At 44.1% G+C, this 20625-nt stretch overlaps 1 protein-coding gene across 1 annotated transcript; it reads left to right on the top strand.

The window, feature by feature from the left end:
• Positions 1 to 1855: 1855 nt before the first annotated feature.
• S100Z (S100 calcium binding protein Z) lies at positions 1856 to 18683 on the top strand. Its single transcript, XM_044224471.1, is given in 3 exon segments — positions 1856 to 1880; positions 2358 to 2431; positions 18525 to 18683. Coding segments are annotated over 3 exon segments (258 nt in total).
• Positions 18684 to 20625: the final 1942 nt, after the last annotated feature.

Here is a 20625-nt window from a genome sequence, read left to right as displayed (position 1 = left end):
TTAACTTAATTTATTGCAAAAGGAATAGAGAAATCTCACAGTTATGAAAGCAAAAATAAAGGAAACCAGGAGACCTGAAAGAGGCCATTATGAAGTGATAAATATTCCTAAAATCTTAGACTCCAAATGCTTTTGATTTTGGCTTGGTGCTGAATGATCTGGTTTGGTTTGATTATTGTAGTCAGATTCAGATAGTCCTCTTATGCCCTCAGATGTTGGGCTCTTGGGGCAGAATTTCAGTGGAAGGCAGAGAATCCGTGCCCTCCATAATGCCGTGGCTGGCTGCAGCCGTATCTGTGGCCTCCTCAGCTCAGGCCTCTGTAGTAGCTGCTGTAGTAGCTCGTGGTGTAAGGGGTGTTGAATTTGGTTAGTTATTCAAGGCAGGATCCTGAGTGAATGTTAGTATGTGCGGAGGGATGGTTGTATACCTCTGTCAGAGCATGTGATAAATCGCGTACATACCTTTTGTGTCATTTTTTTTTTTTTAAGATTTTATTTATTTGACACAGAGAGATCACAAGTAGGCAGAGAGGCAGGCAGAGAGAGAGGCGGAAGCAGGCTCCCCACTGAGCAGAGAGCCCGACATGGGGCTAGATCCCAGGACCCCGAGATTATGACCTGAGGCTTAACCTGCTGAGCCAACCAGGTGCCCCCATTTTCTAATTACTTGACACAGCTCATTCATTCACTGTCCCCTGACACAGGATTGATCCTCTTAATTTTTGTTTTCAGGTAGGTTAGAATAGTTATTTCAGGAAGAGAAATGTTCCAGTCTTTAGAACCTGTGCTGGAGTCTTTGTTTCAAGATAGTGTTGTGTGTATTGGACATCAATGCTGGACAAGCCCAGCATTGATGGTCTCCCCATTCCCAGTGCTGGCAGCTCTGAGGAGGGGTACACATGCCTGCCGGGTCTTCTTGGGAGTGGAATGAAACTGGCATCTGGGAAGACATGAGCATGGCATGACATGATATGTCTGGGAAGACATGAGATTAAGTAAAATGTCTTGAGGAGGTCTAGGTCCAGGGAGCCCCGGTTATATATTGAAGTTACTTCTGGATTCTTCTGCCTGGACAGGGACAGGAAACCCTGAAGTTTTCAAGGTGAGGTGAGAGTCAAACAGGAGCCAGAATAGCCACAGGAGCCAGAAGGAAGCTAACCGCAGGGCAAGGGGCCTATCAGAACCCCAAGGCTCTGAGCCTCTATCAGGCTGCTTATTGCTTATGGGCTGTGTGGCTGTGTGTGTGGCTGTGTGTGGCGCTGTGTGTGTGGGTGTGGGGGTGTGTGTTTCCTTTGTGGCCAGGGTAAGGGCACCTTTTAAAGAGGCTGCCCCATGGCACCTGCCTTCTGCCCTTGTTTGTGCTTGCCAACCCCTACTCTTTTGGCCCCAAGCCTTCCTCCCTCAAACTCCAACTACTAGGTTTAGAAGCAAGAACCTCCCCCGCCCCTTTTTTCCCCCCTTTTGACCTTCCAGTTGCCTTCTGGGGAGATGAGGTAAGGCGAATGCTCTTATCTAAATTTCAGGGGTTGGAGTTTAGAGCAGTCATGTGTCTGTCCCAGAGCTGCAGTGAGGAGGCCTGGCTGGGAATCGCAGGGTTCTGAGGAAGCCTCTGTGGCCGCAAGAGTCCAGACTCAGGGCGTGGAAGGCGTGTTCCTTATCACTAACGAAAGCAGGAATTGCTGTAATTTATGACTTAGAGCCCAAGGGTCTCTGAGGAAAAAGAGGAAGCCACCGAGTCTCCAAGAAACAGCTTGAGACAGATTTCCATCCCGCCAACCCTGCATGCACGCCTCCCAGTGGTGAAGATTAAGTACTTCTGGAGCCAGATGCCAAGGGTTCAAATCCTTAGTTCGCCATGGCGGTGACTTTGGCAAAGCTATGTAAGCCTTAGCTTAAAGGGTTGTAAACCTGGCCCAATTATTCCTGTTAAGATTTTTGAGGATGATCGGGCACCTGGCTGGCTCAGTTGGTGTGGAAGGGGACTCTTGATTTTGGCTTGTGAGTTCAAGCCCCACTTAGGGCATTGAGCTTACTTAAAAAAAAAAAAAAAAGAAAGATTTCTGAGGATGAAGTGAGTACATTTAAAATGCTTAGGAGAGGGGCGCCTGGGTGGCTCAGTGGGTTAAGCTGCTGCCTTTGGCTCAGGTCATGATCTCGGGGTCCTGGGATCGAGTCCCGCATCGGGCTTTCTGCTCAGCAGGGAGCCTGCTTCCCCCCCGCCCCCCGCTCTCTGCCTGCCTCTCTGCCTACTTGTGATCTCTCTCTGTCAAATATTTAAAAAAAAAAAAAAAATGCTTAGGAGAGTGCTTGGCCAGGCTATGTGTTCATTAATGTTAGCTCCTATTATTATCCTCTAGTCTACTTCCTGTGCAGGGATAGAGGAAAGCCTGAGGCCGTAGGGAGCTTTAGGAGGACTGGTTTACGCAGTGCGGTGAGTGTGGGTATTGCTGTTGACAGCAAATCAAGGAGAGTCCTATATGGACTAGAGGGGTGAGGATGCCATGGAGTACAAATGACACAGTCTCGTGCGACTTGTGGGGTGAGATACTGATGGCATACGGGGGGTGAGGGTATCCTGCAGTCTATTTATATTCTGCTCTGCCCTAGGTAGGATTTTACACACACACACACACACACATATATATATAAGTGTATATATATATATATATATATATATATATATATATATAAAGTGGTTTGGGTTTTTTTAAAGATTTTATTTATTTATTTGACAGAGAGATACAGAGAGAGAGCACAAGTAGGCAGGCAGAGTGGCAGGCAGAGGGAGAGAGAAGCAGACTCCCTGCTGAGCCTAGAACCTGATGTGGGGCTCGATCCTAGAACCATGACCCTAGAACCATGACCTGAGCAGAAGGCAGTCACTTAACTGGCTGAGCCACCCAGTGTGTGCCCCCTTCCAGGTAGGATTTAAAGTGATACATAAGAATACACAAAATAGAATAAGAAATTGGAAATTAAGTAGGAGAGAAGAAACCACAAGACTGAAACATAAAATGGGGCCAGTGGTGGAGTAAGATTAATAAGCGGAAGTCACAGCTGGCTGGGTTGAGCTGAATTCCTCCGTGGGAATTGGCCTGCAGCTTTGTCAGTTTATTTTCATTTGGGTGTGTTCTTTTGCTGTTTTGAATTATAGTTAAAATCCAGGCATTCTCAAAAATGAGGATTCCTGTTTTTTTCTAAAAAAAGAGTGGATGTTCTGGGAGCTCTGAGCCATATTGTAGTTTGGTGGTAATCATCAGAATCTGAGGAACAGTCCCTATTCCTAAGAGGGTGTGGCCTGTGCAATTTACCAGAGTCCCCTCACTGAGGCAACACTGAGGTAGTGTCATTCCCAACACTGAGGCAGAGTGTCATCCCCACTCATCATCATGGACTATTTCTCTGGACTCAGATCTCTATCAAATGTGAATAAAACAAAAATAAGTCAAGATTTTTTTTTCTTATTCTCTCTTTTGCCTGTCTGCATTAGCTGCCTGGCCATGGAGGCCAACTCATTGTTTATAATTGCTGTCAGTCCTGATTGGTCCATGTGTGTTGTACTTGTTAAACAGTTCGAACATAACCCCTGCTGTAGGTATTTGAGTTGAAATAGGTGATAAAGTCATGTGTTTGGCTGACTCCAGTCCTTCTAACAACCAAAGAAAAAGAGGACACCTTATCGGCCAGGCAATTGAATGTATGTAAGATAATTGCTTAGACAGATCAGGACTCTTCTCTACACAAAGACCCCATGGGAATTTGTCCTGACAGTTTTCATAGAGAGGGGAGGATATGTTCAAACAATAGCCATCCCCCTAGTAGACTTGTAAAAGACTAATCCTAGCAGCTTCCCTCAACATAGTCAAGTGGCAGTCTCCCAAAACACCAAATTGCTTATGCAATTTTGGGGGAGTCCAGTCTGATACAGTTTAGAAACTTCTTTCTCTCCTGCGTTGACTGAATACAGGGATAACATTAGAAAATTTAGAAAGTCTGAGACATGGATGGATTTCTCCAAATAATCCTACATAGCTATTCCAAAGAGACAATGCCTGGACTTCAGACAGCTACTTTGTGACCAGGGGACAAGTCAGGGATGAGAGCTAGAAGACAGACAGAAGATCTTGGGTCCTTGCTGACACTGTTGAAATACTGAAACAACTAACCTTTATTGTGTGAGATAGCAGATGTCCTTATTAAGTTTTAAGCACTTGTATTCATTTCTAGTACTTGATGACAAATGCATTCTAAGTAGTATAGCCTATATACAGCCAATTCAAGTCTGAAGAAAAGTAAAGCAGGCGCGTCTGGGTGGCTCAGTGGGTTAAAGCCTCTGCCTTCAGCTCAGGTCATGATCCCAGGATCCTGGGATCGAGCCCCACATCAGCTCTCTGCTCAGCGGGGAGCCTGCTTCTCCCTCTCTCTCTGCCTGCCTCTCTGCGTACTTGTGATCTCTCTTCCTCTCTGTCAAATAAATAAAATCTTTAAAAAAAGAAAGAAAGGGGGCGCCTGGGTGGCTCAGCGGGTTAAAGCCTCTGCCTTCGGCCCAGGTCATGATCCCAGGGTCCTGGGATCGAGCCCCGCATCAGGCTCTCTGCTCAGTGTAGAGCCTGCTTCTCTCTCTCTCTCTCTCTGCCTGCCTCTCTGCCTACTTGTGTTCTCTGTCAAATAAAGAAATAAAATCTTAAAAAAAAAAAAAAGAAAGAAAGAGTAATACACTTTATAACCTAATTCTCCTCCTGGAAGTGTAAGTATAAAAAGGATAAGTCAAAGGCCAGCTTTTAGGCAAATAGGCTTGAGCAATGGAATGTAGAAGGCACAAGGTCTAGCAGGCGACCCACCTCAAAATAGCCACAGGCCCTAACTGACCAATGGGCTACTTAAAACCAGGCATAGTTCCGAAAAAAGGGAAGATTCCATACATCACCGTACCTTCTCATCTCCTCCATTTAAAAACAGCCCCCATTCATTGTCTCATTCCAGACAGCCTCTCCTCAGCTGTCCTGCCTGCTGCTCCCTGAGGTATATTCAGTAAACTTCTGTCTCTTTTTTGTTTTGTCTCAGGTGATTCTCTCACTTACTTAGCTCTTACCAGATAGTCGCCCCACATCGGGGGCTCCCATCCAATTGAGAGATAGCCCATTTAGGCACCAGAGTAGGCAGATAGGCTATGCAAAACACTGGTGTGACCCGAGAAGTTGTAGGTCTATATTCTAATTGAATGGAACTAAAACAGTGCTGATATGATTCTCAGGGGTCTCAGGTCAGGGTTGAGGAAATAGATTTGGGAATTGGAATTTCATAGTTGGAAGGCACAACCATCACAGTAGATAAAATTGCCTGCGTTGACCACATAGAGCTATGGCAGATACCCACATTTAAGTGGCAGATATTGGAAGTCAAGATTCCTGCAGAGGAAAGAACATGGAGGAAGAAGAGTTAGAGGTTAGAGGGAAACCAGCGTAGTAAGAGATCATGGGAACAAAGAGAACAGAAGCTTTAGGAAGGCAGGGAATGGGAAACAGTATCAAACACAGCCCACCCATATAAGACTTACATGTATCATGTGATATCTGGGCTTCCATATATTCATTCTCTCTCTGGATGGATTCTGTAGATAAAAATTTTCCTGACCCATGCCATTCTTGATTTTAATAATCAAACCTAGAATCTTCTGTAGCAACTTTCTTACCAAGATTTTTAGAAAAAATAAAAATTGTTTAAAATACAATATAAGACCATGAGCTCCTAGGAACATCTTTAGTTAAATTCGCCTGCCATTTTCTTTAGCCAGTTTTTAAAAGGGCTCAGTGGAAGTTCTTATCTATTCAGAATTTGAAGCCATAAAGAGTTTTCTTGCTGAAAGATGAAACTGGGGGCACCTGGTGGCTCAGTCAGTTGAGCATCTGCCTTCGGGTCATGTCATGATCCCGGGGTCCTGGGATCGGGCCCCGCATTGGGCTCCCTGCTTGAACTTCTTACTTAGCAGGGAGCCCACTTCTCCTTCTCCCTCCGCTGCTCCCCTTGCTTGTGCTCTCTGTCAAATAAATAAGTAAAATCCTTAAAAAAAAAAAAAAAAAGTAAAAGATGGAACTGCCAGGACCAATTTCAATTTGTCAGTTACCTTTTGATAGGTGCAAAGAGGGTGGAGCCTCTCTTGAGGTGATCAAAATGAAGTTCCAGGAGTACGTGAAACTCAAGGGATTTCCCAGAGTTCTTCATTCCTTCTCAGCCTTCTGCCATCTTCTCTTGCTGGTCAACCAGCACAGACTGGTTCAGGGAACATCAGGCCAAGAGTGAGGTGAGGGGAAATGGCTGATCCATCCGACCATCCAGGGGCAATGAGAAGCATGTGGGGGCTAATCATTCTGATGTCTAAAAACAAATTCTTCAGAATTTCAGAGTTTTCAGAACAAATTCTTTCAGAATTCTCAACATTTATTCCAAAACTATAAATTGTGTGGCGCGCCTGGGTGGCTCAGTGGGTTAAAGCCTCTGCCTTCGGCTCAGGTCATGATCCCAGGGTCCTGGGATCGAGCCCCACATCGGGCTCTCTGCTGGGCAGGGAGCCTGCTTCCCTTCCTCTCTCTCTCTGCCTGCCTCTCTGCCTACTTGTGATTTCTGTCAAATAAATAAATAAAATCTTTTAAAAAAAATAATAATAAATTATGTTTATAAGTAAGTAAAGGAGTTTTTCAACTCACTTTCCTTCACAGGGATGATACATAAGAAATAAACATATTGGTAAGGTTATAGACTCTAAAGAGAAATGTGTCAACTTGGTGGATATATACAATATTAAAAAAATCTAAAAGATTATTCAGTTGTAACCAAATAATTTGGTTTGGGTAAAGAAAAGTAAACATTGAAGGATATCGTGTCCATATAATTGGGAGCCAAATCAAGGGGAGGAGGAATAGATCATTATTATATGAACTTGGGAACTCAGAGTTGACTAAGATTAGGATATCTGAGCAACTTTTACCACCACCCGTCTGTTTCTGAGCTCTTGGGAAAAGTAGGAGTGCACATCCTGAAAATGAGCAAATAACTTTTTTGGAATCCAGGTCGTTTGGAGGCATATGTATTAAAGCTCCAAAGAAAAACAAATGATGTCGGACCTTCACACCAAGGACCGCATTCCGCTCTGGTTGGAAGTGAAGAGCCTTAGCAAACTCCCGGAAATCTAGTGGTCTGGAAAGATGCAACCATAATGAGGCTCTACAGCCTTGCATAGGTTTGCTACTTAACCTGAAACTGGCAAATCCAGTCTATCAGGCCAGGTCTTTGTGGAGTCTGCTGCTTTCTGAACCAAGGGCAGGGTTTCTTGGAGGCTTGATCAACTTTTCAGAAGTATTTTATTATTTTATTTTATGTAATTTTTAAAAAAGGATTTTATTTATTTATTTGACAGGGAGACACAGTGAGAGAGGGAACACAAGCTGGGGTAGTGGGGGAGGGAGTAGTAGTCTCCCCACAGAGCCGGGAGCCCGATGCAAGGCTGATCTCAGGACCCTGGGATCATGACCTGAGCTGAAGGCAGATGCTTAATGACTAAGCCACCCAGGCACTCTTTTTTTTTTTTTTTAAAGTACTCTCTACACCCAGTGTGGGATTAGAACTCACAGCCCTGAGATCAAGAATCTCAGGCTCTCCTGACTGAGCCAGCCAGGCGCCCCTATAGCAGAGTGTCTTGAATGGGGTGCCTCACTTAGGGCTCTTAATTGTGAGCAATGGAAGCTGAGTCTAGCTGCTGAAGCAGAAAGGAATTCATTGATGTAAACATGAGTGGCTCTCAAAACTCTTGTGAGAACTGTCAAGAAACAGTGCTGGAGGCGAATCTTCTAAGAATGATGTCCAAAACCACACTGCAGAACTGGCTGGGGGAGAGAACTCCCTCTGTGGCCCCAGGCCCTGGAGACGGTGCTCGACTCTTCTGCAGCCATTGCCACCGCGGCCAGTCTATGTATGGTGCCTGTACCAGGAACTCTCACCTCCTCTGTGGTAGCCAACTGGTTGGAATGAGCCTGTGCTACAGGTCAGCTTTCAGAAGAAGAAAACTTTGGGGTTTGTCATTTATTGGAGGGGCTTCAAGGGAAGGAGGAGAAAACTTTGCCCCTGAAGACTCTGAGATGGGCACTCTTCTCTCCACTTCTCCCCGTGGGAAGCTGGGAAGGGGCTGGTGGAAGGCTTTTGGAGTTCTGGATTGTGTATCACAGAAACAGACAAATGAGAAATAAGTGCTAATGCATGGCAAAGAACTTTGGGAATAATCCAGAGAAGTTTTATTAAAGGAGATGTTGTTTGGATGTTGCTGAGGAGTGATAAAGCAAAGCTACTATGTGATCTGAGGTGATTTTTGGCTAAGCTGCACATTTTTTTAAAACCCTGTATTAACTCTGTTAAGACATTCAAGGAAGTCACTGGCAGAAAACTTGACTTCCCCTAAATTTTCACTGCTGCTGTGGAGAAAGGTGCTGTAGAAAATAGGAAACAGTGCCCTCTACTGTAAGAGGCTGGCATGTTTCTCCATTCCGAAACCACATACGAGAATTTCCTCACGTTTTTATTCCCGAGAACCTTTAATAGAAAGAATCTATCTATTTACATGGCACCATTTTTCTGAAGAGTCATGTAAAAAAGACTATTAACTAATTAGCTACTCTAGATGTCTATGTTTCATAACAATTTACCCCAAATTTTGCTTAACAACATGTATTATCTCATATAATTTCAGGAATTTGGGAGCTGTATAGATCTGGTTGTGACTAGGAGCTTCCCAAAAGCTCCAAGTGAAGTGCAGTCATGTGAAGACTTGACTCTGGCTGGAGGACCCCCTTCTAAGGAGGATCCCACATGCCTGGTGGGTTGGTGCTGCTTGTTGGCTGGAGGCCTCTGTTGTTTGCCACATGGATCTCTCCGTAGGGCTCCTTGGGTGTCCTCACAACATGGTGACTGACTTCCCCCAAAGTCCATGGTCCAAGAGGAAGCAAAGCAGAAGCTGCAATGTTTTTTGTTTGTAGGTTTTTTTAGTCTTTTTTTTTTCCAATTTATTTATTTTCAGAAAAACAGTATTCATTATTTTTTCACCACACCCAGTGCTCCATGCAAGCTGTGCCCTCTATAATACCCACCACCTGGTACCCCAACCTCCCACCCCCCCGCCACTTCAAACCCCTCAGATTGTTTTTCAGAGTCCATAGTCTCTCATGGTTCATCTCCCCTTCCAATTTTTAGTCTTTTTTGTTTTGTTTTGTTGTTGTTTTAAGATTTTATTTATTTATATGACAGAGAGCACACAAGTAGGGGGAGCAGCAGGTAGAGCTAGAGGGAGAAGCAGATTCCCCACTGAGCAGGGAGCCTGATGCAGGATTCAATCTCGGGAACCTGGGATCATGACCTGAGCCGAAGGCAGCAGTTTAACCAACTGAGCCACTCAGGTGCCCCTTGATTGTGTGAGTTTTTAAAAAGATTTGTATTTGTTTATTTAACAGAGAGAGAGCACAAGCAGGGGGAGCAGCAGCAGAAGTAGAGGGAGAAGCAGGCTCCCTGCTGAGCAGGGATTCCCAGCACAGGGCTGATCCCGGGACTCTGCGGTTATGACCTGGGCTGAAGGCAGACGCTTAACCCAACTGAGCCATCCAGGCATCCCTTTCTTTTTAAGATTTTATTTTTAAGTAATCTCCATGCCCAACATGGGACTCGAGCACACAATCCCCCTGAGCCAGTCAGGCATCCCTATAATTCCTCTTCTTTTCGACCCTCAGCTTTAGTTTTCAGGTAGAGAGCAAGATGAAAAATACTTTTCTTTCAGCAGGAAACTCAGGGTTGTAGGAAACATCACTTAAGGGGGAGAGAACGGAAGTCTCCCTTCTGCAATTCCTGGAGCAGAGACAGACTTTCCTGACAGGAATGTATGGCCAGTCCCCTAAGTCTGTGTTTTTTTGTTTTGTTTTGTTTGTTTGTTTGTTTTTGAACTGCAAGAGTGAGGACAAGTGTGTAGTCTTGGCCCTCCTTGGAATTCCTCCTCTGCCCTTCACGTCATTGTCCTAATTGTTTTCTGAAGGATGGGAAACACACAGGGCAGCCCACTTACACCTGTGAATGCGCATGCTGATCCTTAAACTGATTTTTAAAGATTTTTTTGGGGAGAGAGAGAGCGAGGGCACAAGCAGGAGGTTGGGCAGAGGGAGAGTGAGAGGGAGAAGCAGACTCCCAGTTGAAAAGGGAGCCCAAGGGGGGCTCAATCCCAGGACCCCAAGATCATGACCTGAGCCGAAGGTGGATACTTAATGGACTGAGCCACCCAGGTGCCCCTTTAAACTGATTTTGGAATAGAAAAATCTATCAAGGTAAAAGGAACTTCAAAAGCATTAACTTGAGGCTGTCCTTTTTCTCTTGTGAAAAAGGAGGTCCAATTATGTATGTATCTTATGGTTGATTTAGTATTTAATAATAACCTTTAATGTATTTTTTGGTAATATTTGAGCATTTGCCTGAATTATATAATTTCCCACAGACTATGTCCAGCACTAGGCAAATATGTGTTACTTACTAGTGTGCACAAAAAGGGCTTTGCAAACTGGAAGGTGCCTAAGGAAAGTCTGTGAATATTACAGCCAAAAATCTATGTTCAGTGGTTCAAATGCTTTGTCAGCTGTATGATTTTTTAAAAAAGGTTTTATTTATTTATTTGAGAGTGAGAGAGAGCATGAGAGGGGAGAAGGTCAGAGGGAGAAGCAGACTCCCTGCTGAGCAGAGAGCCAGATGCGGGGCTCAAGGACCCTGGGATCATGACCCGAGCCAAAGAAAGACACTTAACGGGCTGAGCCACCCAGGCTCCCCAATTCTATGATTTTTAAAACACTTTACTTCATTTTTTGGGTTATAAAAGTGAATTATAGCTATTACTGAAGATTTAAAATTACCAAAACCAAGAATAAGTAACACAAGCAGAAAAAAGAAAATCACCCCGTAAAAACGCCTATTAACTTTTTGCATTATTTCCTTTGTCTTTTCTCTTGCATATATAAAAACATAACAGGATCATCTTGAATCTAGAATTTTATATGTGAAGTTTTAAAATTAACATTATACCTTAAAAGACATTTGCCTAAGGGACGCCTGTGTGGCTCTGTGGGTTAAGCCTCTGCCTTCGGTTTGGGTCATGATCTCAGGGTCCTGGGATCAAGCCCTGTATCAGGCTCTCTGCTTGGCAGGGAGCCTGCTTCTCCCTCTCTCTCTGCCTGCCTCTCTGCCTACTTGTGATAAATAAATAAATAAACTTAAATAAATAAGTAAATTAATTAAATAAAATCTTTTTTTTTTTAAGATTTTATTTATTTATTTGTCAGAGAGAGAGGGAGAGAGAGCGAGCAGAGGCAGACAGAGAGGCAAGCAGAGAGGCAGGCAGAGGCAGAGGGAGAAGCAGGCTCCCTGCCAAGCAAGGAGCCCGATGTGGGACTCGATCCCAGGACGCTGGGATCATGACCTGAGCCGAAGGCAGCTGCTTAACCAACTGAGCCACCCAGGCGTCCCAAATAAAATCTTTTAAAAAAAGGGCATTGCCTAATATGGAGATAGATTACAATTTTAAATACTGTACAATTACAGTTGATGTTTTAATTGAAAATACTCTTTTTTTTTTTTTTTTTGTGGGGAGGGAGAGGCAGAGGGAGAGAATCTTAAGGGTGCCCTACTCCCACCCTGAAGCCTGATGCGAGGCTTGATCTCACAATCCTGAGATAACAACCTGAGTCACAATCATGGGTCAGACACTTAACTGACTGAGCCACCCAGGCGTCTCTGAAAGTACTTTTTTTTTTTTCCTAAAGATTTTATTTATTTATTTGACAGAGAGAGACAGCAAGAGAGGGCACACGAACAGGGGAGTGAGAGAGGGATAAGTAGGCTTCCTGCCAAGCAGGGAGCCTGATGCAGGGTTCAGTCCCAGGACCCTAGGATCATGATCTGAGCCGAAGGCAGAGGCTTAACCCACTGAGCCACCCACGTGCCCCATTAAATAAAATCTTTAAAAAATTAAAAAGAGGGGCGCCTGGGTGGCTCAGTGGGTTTAAGCCTCTGCCTTGGGCTCAGGTCATGATTCCAGGATCCTGGGATCCAGCCCCATATTGGGCTCTCTGCTCAGCAGGGAGCCTGCTTCCCTTCCTCTCTCTCTGCCTGACTCTCTGCCTACTTGTGATCTCTGTCAATTAAAAAAAAAAATTAAAAAGAAGAAAAGTAAAGCTCTAAGAATTAATAGAATATGTAGAGTGCTACCACACACCCCTTCTGTGCTATAAACAGATGTGTGTTCCCTGCCCACCCTGGGATTTCGTGTCACTTGTACATTTGTCTTCCGAGCCTGACAGGGTCTTATTAAGGCTTTTGACTTTATCTTGGTTTCTGAGAGACTCCTGGAGGGCAGAGGTCAGGGCTGGCTTACATCACAGATAAGCTCCTGAAGGGCCTGGAGTCTTGACACAGTTTCCAGCGCGTTCTGGAATTAGAGGGCTTCCAGCTGCACTAATGTAGCTGGACACTAAGGGGCAGCAGTTACCAAAAGAAACATCTAGCTCCGCTGAAGCCAAGCACAAACCAAGTGGAAACCTTGTTTCTAAACCCCAAGAGCAAAGAATATAGAGAGCACATTCTCATCTCTTGATTCAGATTATAACGTTACAGTTTTAAATATCTATTCTATTAAGCGTTTTGCTTGCCAACTGAATTCTCCAAGTAAATTAATTTGTGATCAAATATGATTTAAGGGGCGCCTGGGTGGCTTATTGGGTTAAAGCCTCTGCCTTTGGCTTAGGTCATGATCCCAGGGTCATGGGATAGAGCCCCACATCTGGCTCTCTGCTTCACAGGGAGCCTGCTTCCCTTCCTCTCTCTCTGTCTGCCTCTCTGCCTACTTGTGATCTCTGTCTGTCAAATAAAAACAAAAAAACAACAAAAAATATGATTTAAATATACTACTGAGACATATATCACCTGCAAGAGTTACCCATTTGGCTGCATTTATAACTTCAGCAGCTTAATCTGAAAATATTTAATTCCAAATTCAAACTCTTTGTATTCTCTGAAAGGACTGATGTCTGTCGGCTCTTTCTCCCTTTGATGAAACAATTTTGTGTGTGTGAAATAAAGGCAATTAAATAATTCTTTAGACAGTTAAACTCAGCAAGGCTAAAGTCTTTGGAGATCTTACAGTTTCCTTTATGGGTCATTTGCTCATTAAACCATCCACCAGCAAAGATTTCTGAGCATTTCCCTCATATTGTTGGATCTTGCTCTTAAGTGCTATAGAATGGAAAGATGGACCAGATAGCAAATCTGCCATCAAGGGCCTCATTCAAAGTCTGGAGAGCAGGGAGTATATGGGCAGACAAAAATAGAACAAAACAAAACAACAACAACAAGCCTGATTATAGGACTGTGTGCTCAATGAAATGATAAAAACAATAAAGAGATGCTCCAGTGATAAGAGAGGACAGAGGTGGGAGGTTGGAGATAGGGAAAGTGCTGGAAAACTTTCAAGAGGAGATACTTGAACCAAGCTTCAAGGAGTGGCCAGAAGGAGCATTCTCAGAATGTGCCAAGGCAAGGGAAGAGTAAGAGCGCGCAGTCTTCTGGTCAGTTTGTAGGCAGGGTCAGACTTATGAATGCCCAGGGGTGACGGCATTGATTTGTGTTTTTGATAAACAAATCTGACAGCATAATGGAAATGGGAATGGAGAACAGAAAGCAGAGAGAGCAGTAAAGGAGTTACCTCTGTTTTGCTAATAGAAACCAAAATTACAAAGCCTGAGGTAGGGAAGAATTGAGAGAAATGGGTGAGTTCCACTGACTTTAAAATGCAGAGGTACCTGGGTGGCTCAGTTGTTGAGTGTCTGCCTTCGGCTCAGGTCATGATTCCAGAGTCCTGGGATCGAGCCCCGCATTGGGCTCCCTGCTCTGCTGGAAAGCCTACTTCTCCTCCCCCACCCCTTACCCTGCTTGTGTTCCCTCTCTCTCTCTTAGACTCTCACTGTCAAATAAATAAATAAAATCTTTAAAAAATGAATAAAACAATATGATGAGGGTAGCTGGGCGGAGGGTAGGGCCGTGGGTAGGGCAGTGGATAGGGATATTGGCCTGAACGGCTGATGCAGCAGGAGCAGGTTTGGGTGGGGAGGGCATGGGTTTTACTCTGGTCTTAATTGAATTTGAGATGCTTATGGTACATTGAGGTAGGAATTGAGACGAGCAGGCTATTGGATAGATGGTTCTGGAGCTTAGCAGAGAGATACAGGCCAGAACATATAATTTGGGGAGTGATTGAAATTACAGGAGTAGCTGGAATCATGGTGGGGGGTGGGGGGGTCAATGATAAGCTTTGGAAAGAGTGCATTTAGAAAATAAAATAAAATATTGCTTTTTATATAATTGAATTTCAGCCCTGAGAGAACAGGCAGCATTTAAAAGCACAGTGGCCAAGGGGCACATGGATGGCACAGTCGGTTAAGTGCCCCTGACTCTTGGGTTCTGCTCAGGATGTGATCTTTGGGTCTGAGTCCAAGCCCCACCTCCGGCTCTTCGCTCAGTGCTCAGCACAGGGTCTACTGCGGACTTTCTCCCTCTCCCCCTGCCCCTCCCTGCTGCCGCCTGCCTCTCTCTCTCTCAGATAAATAAACCTCTAAAAAAAGTAAAGTAAAAGTGAAAACTAAAAATAAAATAAAAGCACATTGGGCAATTTCTGGATTTAGTTTTTCTTTTTCTTTTAAGATTTTATTTATTTATTTGAGAGAGAGCCTGAAAGTGAGAACACAAGCAGGGGGAGCAGCAGAGGGAGAGGGAGAAGCAGGCTCTCCACAGAACAGGGAGCAGATGAGGGGTGCAGTCCCAGGACCCCCAGGTCATGACCTGAGCGAAAGGCAGATTCTTAACCTCCTGAGCCACCCAGGAGCCCTTTTTATTTTTTTTCTTTGTTAACGTTGTTTTTCTTTTTCTTTGTTAACTTTGTCTCACTTAGAACCCTACCCATCATGGTAGCCAGCATACACAGCTGCTCTAGGCTTTTTTTCTATTTCCACTTTTGGGCCAGGTAATACATTCCTTTAACTGAAAAAATTAAAATAAGTTGAAAATATATAAATGAGTAACTTACTCCCAGCCACTCTGTTCCATCCTCTATGCCTCTAGCTCCCTAGAGCCACACTTCTATTTCGTAAGCGTCCTTTTAGTGACTCCTTGGGCAAATGCAAGTATGTATGCATATGTGTTTGTGGGATTTTTTTTTTTTTTTGGTACATACACAGCGGGGATCACTTTGTTCCTTTCTGACTTGCCGTGGAGAACTTTCACATTCTTTTTCTTTTCTTTTTCTTTCTTTCTTTTTTGACAGTGGCACAACCTTTCGCTGGATTAGTTTAACTAGTTTGCTCTGTTTACTCCCTTGACCTTGCTATTGGCCTGGCTAAGAAGTCTCCAGGTTTGAACCAGTGGCTCTTCTTTTCTGCTCTGTTTTCAGAGTTCTTCCCAGCCATCGCCTCCCTAGCGTCTGGCTGCAATGTCCACTCATATTCCCCACCGTGAGAGTACGGAAAACTTCCTCCTTGCCTCTCCTTGCCTTCTTCTTTAATGCCCACAGTGGGTGCCAGAGCTAACTTGAGGGCCCCAGGGGCAGCAGGGCACACCTGTTCCTTCTGATGATTAAAAACAGAAACACAGGCACTTCCAGTTGAATCTCTTGTCGCTGGTAATTTTGGTCTTCTTGGGAACAGGTGTGCGTAGGTGAAACCCCGGGTATAAATGAGTCGAGTTTAATTATAAACACCTGTTGACAGAGCGGTGACCGGGCTGAACAGGTAGGATGTTGGGTACTTTCTTCATCTTCTATTAATTTTTCATTGATTTTTATCTAATTTTATTTTTGTTTATTATTATTATTTTAACCTATGTTTTGAAATGACCCTGTACTGGTGTCTGATCGCTAACTTGCGAACACGCGGGGCCTGCTAGATTTGGGGGGAGCGGGGATTGGGAGGAGAAAACTCCCCTGTGAAAGTTCTATGCTGCCCGTCTGAAACAGGCAGAAGGCTTCCACTGAAGGGCATTAGGGTGTGAGGAGGGGGAACTCCCGGAGGCAGTATTCTCTTTTTTTTTTAAAGATTTTATTTATTTATTTGATGGAGAGAGAGAGAGAGAGAGATCACAAGCAGGAAGAGAGGCAGGCGGGGGCGGGGGTGGGCAGGAAGCAGGCTCCCCACTGAGCAGGAGCTGGGTACGGGGCTCGATCCCAGAACCCTGAGATCATGACCCCAGCCGAAGGCTTTAACCACTGAGCCCACAGGTGTCCCTGTACATGTATTTTCTCTTAGGATTTTCTTCATAGCGTTTCCTTTTCTCCAGCTTCCTTTATTAAAAGAAGATAGTATATAATACATAAAGACACAAAACGTGTGTTAATCTACTGTTTATGTTACTGGTTAGGCTTCCTGTCCACAGCGGGCTCTTAGCAGCTGATGATTTGGGAAGTCAGAAAGTCACAAGTTGTAGGTAGGTTTTCGTCTTGTGTGTTGGGGTGGAGGGGTCCAACACCCCAACCCCGTGTCGCCAGAGGGTCATCTCTACATAGTCATGTAGCCTTCTCCATGTTGCCTGTGGCTAGGGTTTCCAAGGGTTGCAAATGGCATTCAGGCTTTCTCAATTGTGCAACATTGTGGTGCAGGGGTTAGAGTTAATATCTAGTGGCACTAGTTAGAGCTAGAGCTTCACGTATCTGTCTGTAAAATTAATATGTACTGGGCCAGAAGTGAAACCTGGGGTACTTTTTGCTGCACAGGCAGGTTTTCTAGTAAATGAAAAATACTTAGCTTCGTCAGACCAGCACAGGCTGATTTTGAGGGTCAGAGAGGGTATGTCTGGCCAGTGACCGGTCAGGTAGCAAAGAGGTTCACATCTCAAAATAGCCAGGAGTTCATTAAAGTCTACACAGGAAATCTTCCAGTGGAGTGTTTGGGTTCTGAGGAAAACCCTTTACTCCAATGTTTATGCAGACACCTTGAATTGCCTTTAGCACAGTGTGTTATCCTTGCATGGTGTTTTTTGTCCAAACCCCGTGTTAAGACTCCAGTATTTGTAATTACGACACTCTTTTCTTCTTTTCCCTCTATAGGAAAACTTTAAAGTTAAAAAAAAAAAAAAAAGAGAAAGAAAAAAAAATTTTTTTTTTAAGTCCTCTCCATGCCCAATGCAGAGTTTGAACTCACGACTCTGAAATCAAGAGTCGCACGCTCTGCCCACCTAGCCAGTCAGGTGCCCCTAAAGTAAAAAATGTTTAACATAGCAATTCTTCCCAGCGCCTTTTCAGTTTGGCTACTGGTTTATAAAACATTTAGAATAAAAGTCTCAGTAGGTCAGAATTGTCACATGGATTTATTCAAATGAAGTTTATTGTTGTTGGGACGCCTGGGTGGCTCAGTTGGTTAAGAGGCTGCCTTCAGCTCAGGTCATGATCCCAGTGTCCTGGAATCAAGTCCCGCATCGGGCTTCTTGCTCAGCGGGGAGCCTGCTTCTCCCACTGCCTCTGTCTGCCACTCTGTCTGCCTGTGCGCACTCTGAGAAATAAATAAATAAAATCTTAAAAAAAAAATCACATGAAGTTTATTGTTGTTTTGATCAAGTTGATTTTGATTCATTAAAGTTTCCAAACTTTTAATGGTTGGCCCCTACTAAGAGGGCAACGGGAATCCTTGGAGGGAATGAACTACTTTTAGAAATACTTCTCAGCAACCACCCATCATAGGACAGGTGAAGGCTTCAAGTCCCACCCATTCTGAAGCCTGACTTCTTCTATGGGCTCTACTTTCCACCCCTATAATGCAGTCATCCTTCTAAGACCTACCCTTCATCAGGTGCCTCTTTGTGTATCAGGTGCTGTGCCAAGTAAGGCTGCAGATAAAATATTGTATGTCCCATGCAATATTAGGGACATAAGTTTTTTTTTTTCCATTGTTCTGAAATTCGCATTTAACTGAATGTCCTGTATTTTTATTTACTAAATCTAGCAACCTGTCTCCCCCAACTTTGTGGGGAGATAGTCTTCCCATTTTAGAAATAAGGAAATTCAAAAATGTTAAATGATTTGCTCTAAGCCTCATTGTTGGTAAATGGTAGAGCCCCCTACTATCCCCTTTTGGCTGTTAAGCCTGCTTTGTTCCAGTTTGGAGTCCTGGCCCCCACCCCGCCCCGACCTTTGAAGTAGTGTAAATGATTTTCAGGCGCAGCAGCTCACTTTGCTGAGATGCTGTTTGCTCTTCTTGTTGTTTAGATCCGAGCCAGAATTACGTGGCCCTGGAGCAGAAGGCCAGACTCCTTTAGAATTGGATTTAAAACCAATTCTACCTGCACATGGACTCTTGGGAATTGTCCTTAGATGCCAAAATGGAAATAAAAACTTGAATGTAAATAGAAGGAAAATGCAATTTTGGTTGTTGTGAACCTCAAAGCCTGGGAGTTAGAAATTTTCTTTTTCCTTTTAGTGCCAAAAGGACCCCCAGTTGGTTGATAAGATAATGTAGGACCTGGATGCCAATAAGGACAACAAAGTGGATTTTAATGAATTCGTGGTAATGGTGGCAGCTCTGACAGTGGCTTGTAATGATTACTTCGTAGAACAATTGAAGAAGAAAGGAAAATAAATATAGTAAGCTTATCTAAGGGCAGAAGTATATCCAATAGTTATTTACTTCCTGTTCATCTATAGTCTTTTGAGACCTATAGTTATAATAAATGCCATTTATAGATATAATATACATACATCGTATTATTAAATGATGTGCACCTTAATAAATAGATTTATTTATTTATTTTTTAAAATATTTTGTTTATTTATTTGAGAGAGAGAGAGACATCACAAGTAGGCAGAGAGTCCGGCAGAGAGAGGGGGAATCAGGCTCCCTGCCAAGCAGAGAGCCCCACGGGGGGCTCGATCCTAGGACCCTGAGATCATGACCTGAGCCGAAGGCAGAGGCTTAACCCACTGAGCCACCCAGGTGCCCCAATAAATAGATTTAAATATTCCAGATCTTCTATGCCCTACTTGAAATTTTCCTATACTACTAAGGGTGCTTATGCATTTTTTTTTTAAATCTGTCAAAGAACATGCATCACAAAATTTAGCTACTTTCACATGAGACTAAAGCTTAGCAAACTTCCAAGAGACATTATCACCCTTAAATTGTGTTTGAAGCTTCTAATCCTATTAACAAAATTAAGTGGCTCTCCCACCCTCTTGTGATTCTGCTTCAAATGGAAGAAGAAGTTGTGCAGATCTATAAGCAGAAAGGCTGATACATAGAAGAAAGTGCTAGCTTTGTCAGTGAGCTAGGTCAGGAGAGGAGGTGCATTCAGGGCTAGGAATCTAAGCCAGGAGAGCTGAAGCCAGCCACTCTTAAAGGCTGGTGTATAAAGACCTTCCCTTGCCTCTTGGGTCCCCTAATTCCAGGGCAAGTGTTTCACATCACTTCCCAGTGCTTCCCCTGGGGTTAAGCTTCAGTGGCCTGCCCTGCCCAGGGAGGCAGGCTTGATGTCATACCTTCTTTGCGCTCCCTCCCTTTCTTTGTCTCACTCCATACCCCCACCCTGTGTGTCTGCACTCTCAAATAAACAACTTGCATGCAAATTCTTGTCTTACAGTCGGCTTGGGGGAGACCAGACTGTGACAGATCTCTTGGAGAATTTAAGAAAGAAAATGGTTAATGAGATTTATACTTTTTCTTTTTATAAATTTATATGTATTATTATTTTTAAGATATTATTTTAAATCTCTACACCCACTATGGGGCTCAAACTCATAGCCCCAAGATTGAGAGTCCCATGCTCTACCCACTGAGCCAGAGAGGCACCCCTGTATTTATACTTTTTGGCTACTGTGTGAAGAAAGCGCTATGGAGAGGGCCAATGCAGAAGAGGGAGATTAGTTAGGAAGCCGTTCTTGTGTTCTGAGCAAGAGAGGGTGGTTTCTCAGCCCAGGTTTCAAGCAATGGAGATCAGTTTGTTAAGTGCTTTGGCTGTAGGAGTTATAGGATATGCCAGTGGACTGGTGAGGAAGTGTCAGAAAGGTGGGCAGTGCAGGATATATCTGTTCTCCATTTCCCCCCATATATTAGAAGCCTAATTTGTGCAGGGTAGCAGCGTGCCCAGCTAAAAAGCTCTATTTCCCAGCCTCCCTTGCAGCTGAGGTGGAGTTTGTAACACAGTTCTGAACCCCGAGATGTAAGCAGAAGTCTCCTGGGAATTTCTGGGAATGTTTTGTTATTTCCATATCAGTTCTGTGCCTTCCACCGTGTTCATTCCTTGCTTACTGGAATGTAAATGTGAGGCTGGAGGTAAGGCTGCCCCCTTGCCACCATGAGGATAGAGAAGAAAAGGAGAGAAGGAGCTGGGACATTGTTGTCCCTGAGGAGGCACTGCCCAGCCCTGGTCTGCCTGTTTCTGGTCTTCTCATGTGGAGAAAGAATGAGCACTCTCTGATTAAGTTGGATTCTATTACATGCAGCCAAACACAGTCTCCAATGTTTAGATTTTTGGTCAAGCAAATTTAATAAGTGGGAAAGGCTGGAAGACGAGCAGCTTTGGGGT

The sequence above is a fragment of the Neovison vison genome, chromosome 1, assembly GCF_020171115.1.
Source record: "Neovison vison isolate M4711 chromosome 1, ASM_NN_V1, whole genome shotgun sequence".
Taxonomy (NCBI): Eukaryota; Metazoa; Chordata; class Mammalia; order Carnivora; family Mustelidae; genus Neogale; species Neogale vison.
Note: the sequence above shows the minus strand (reverse complement) of the source record. Positions and strands in the feature narration are given on the sequence as shown.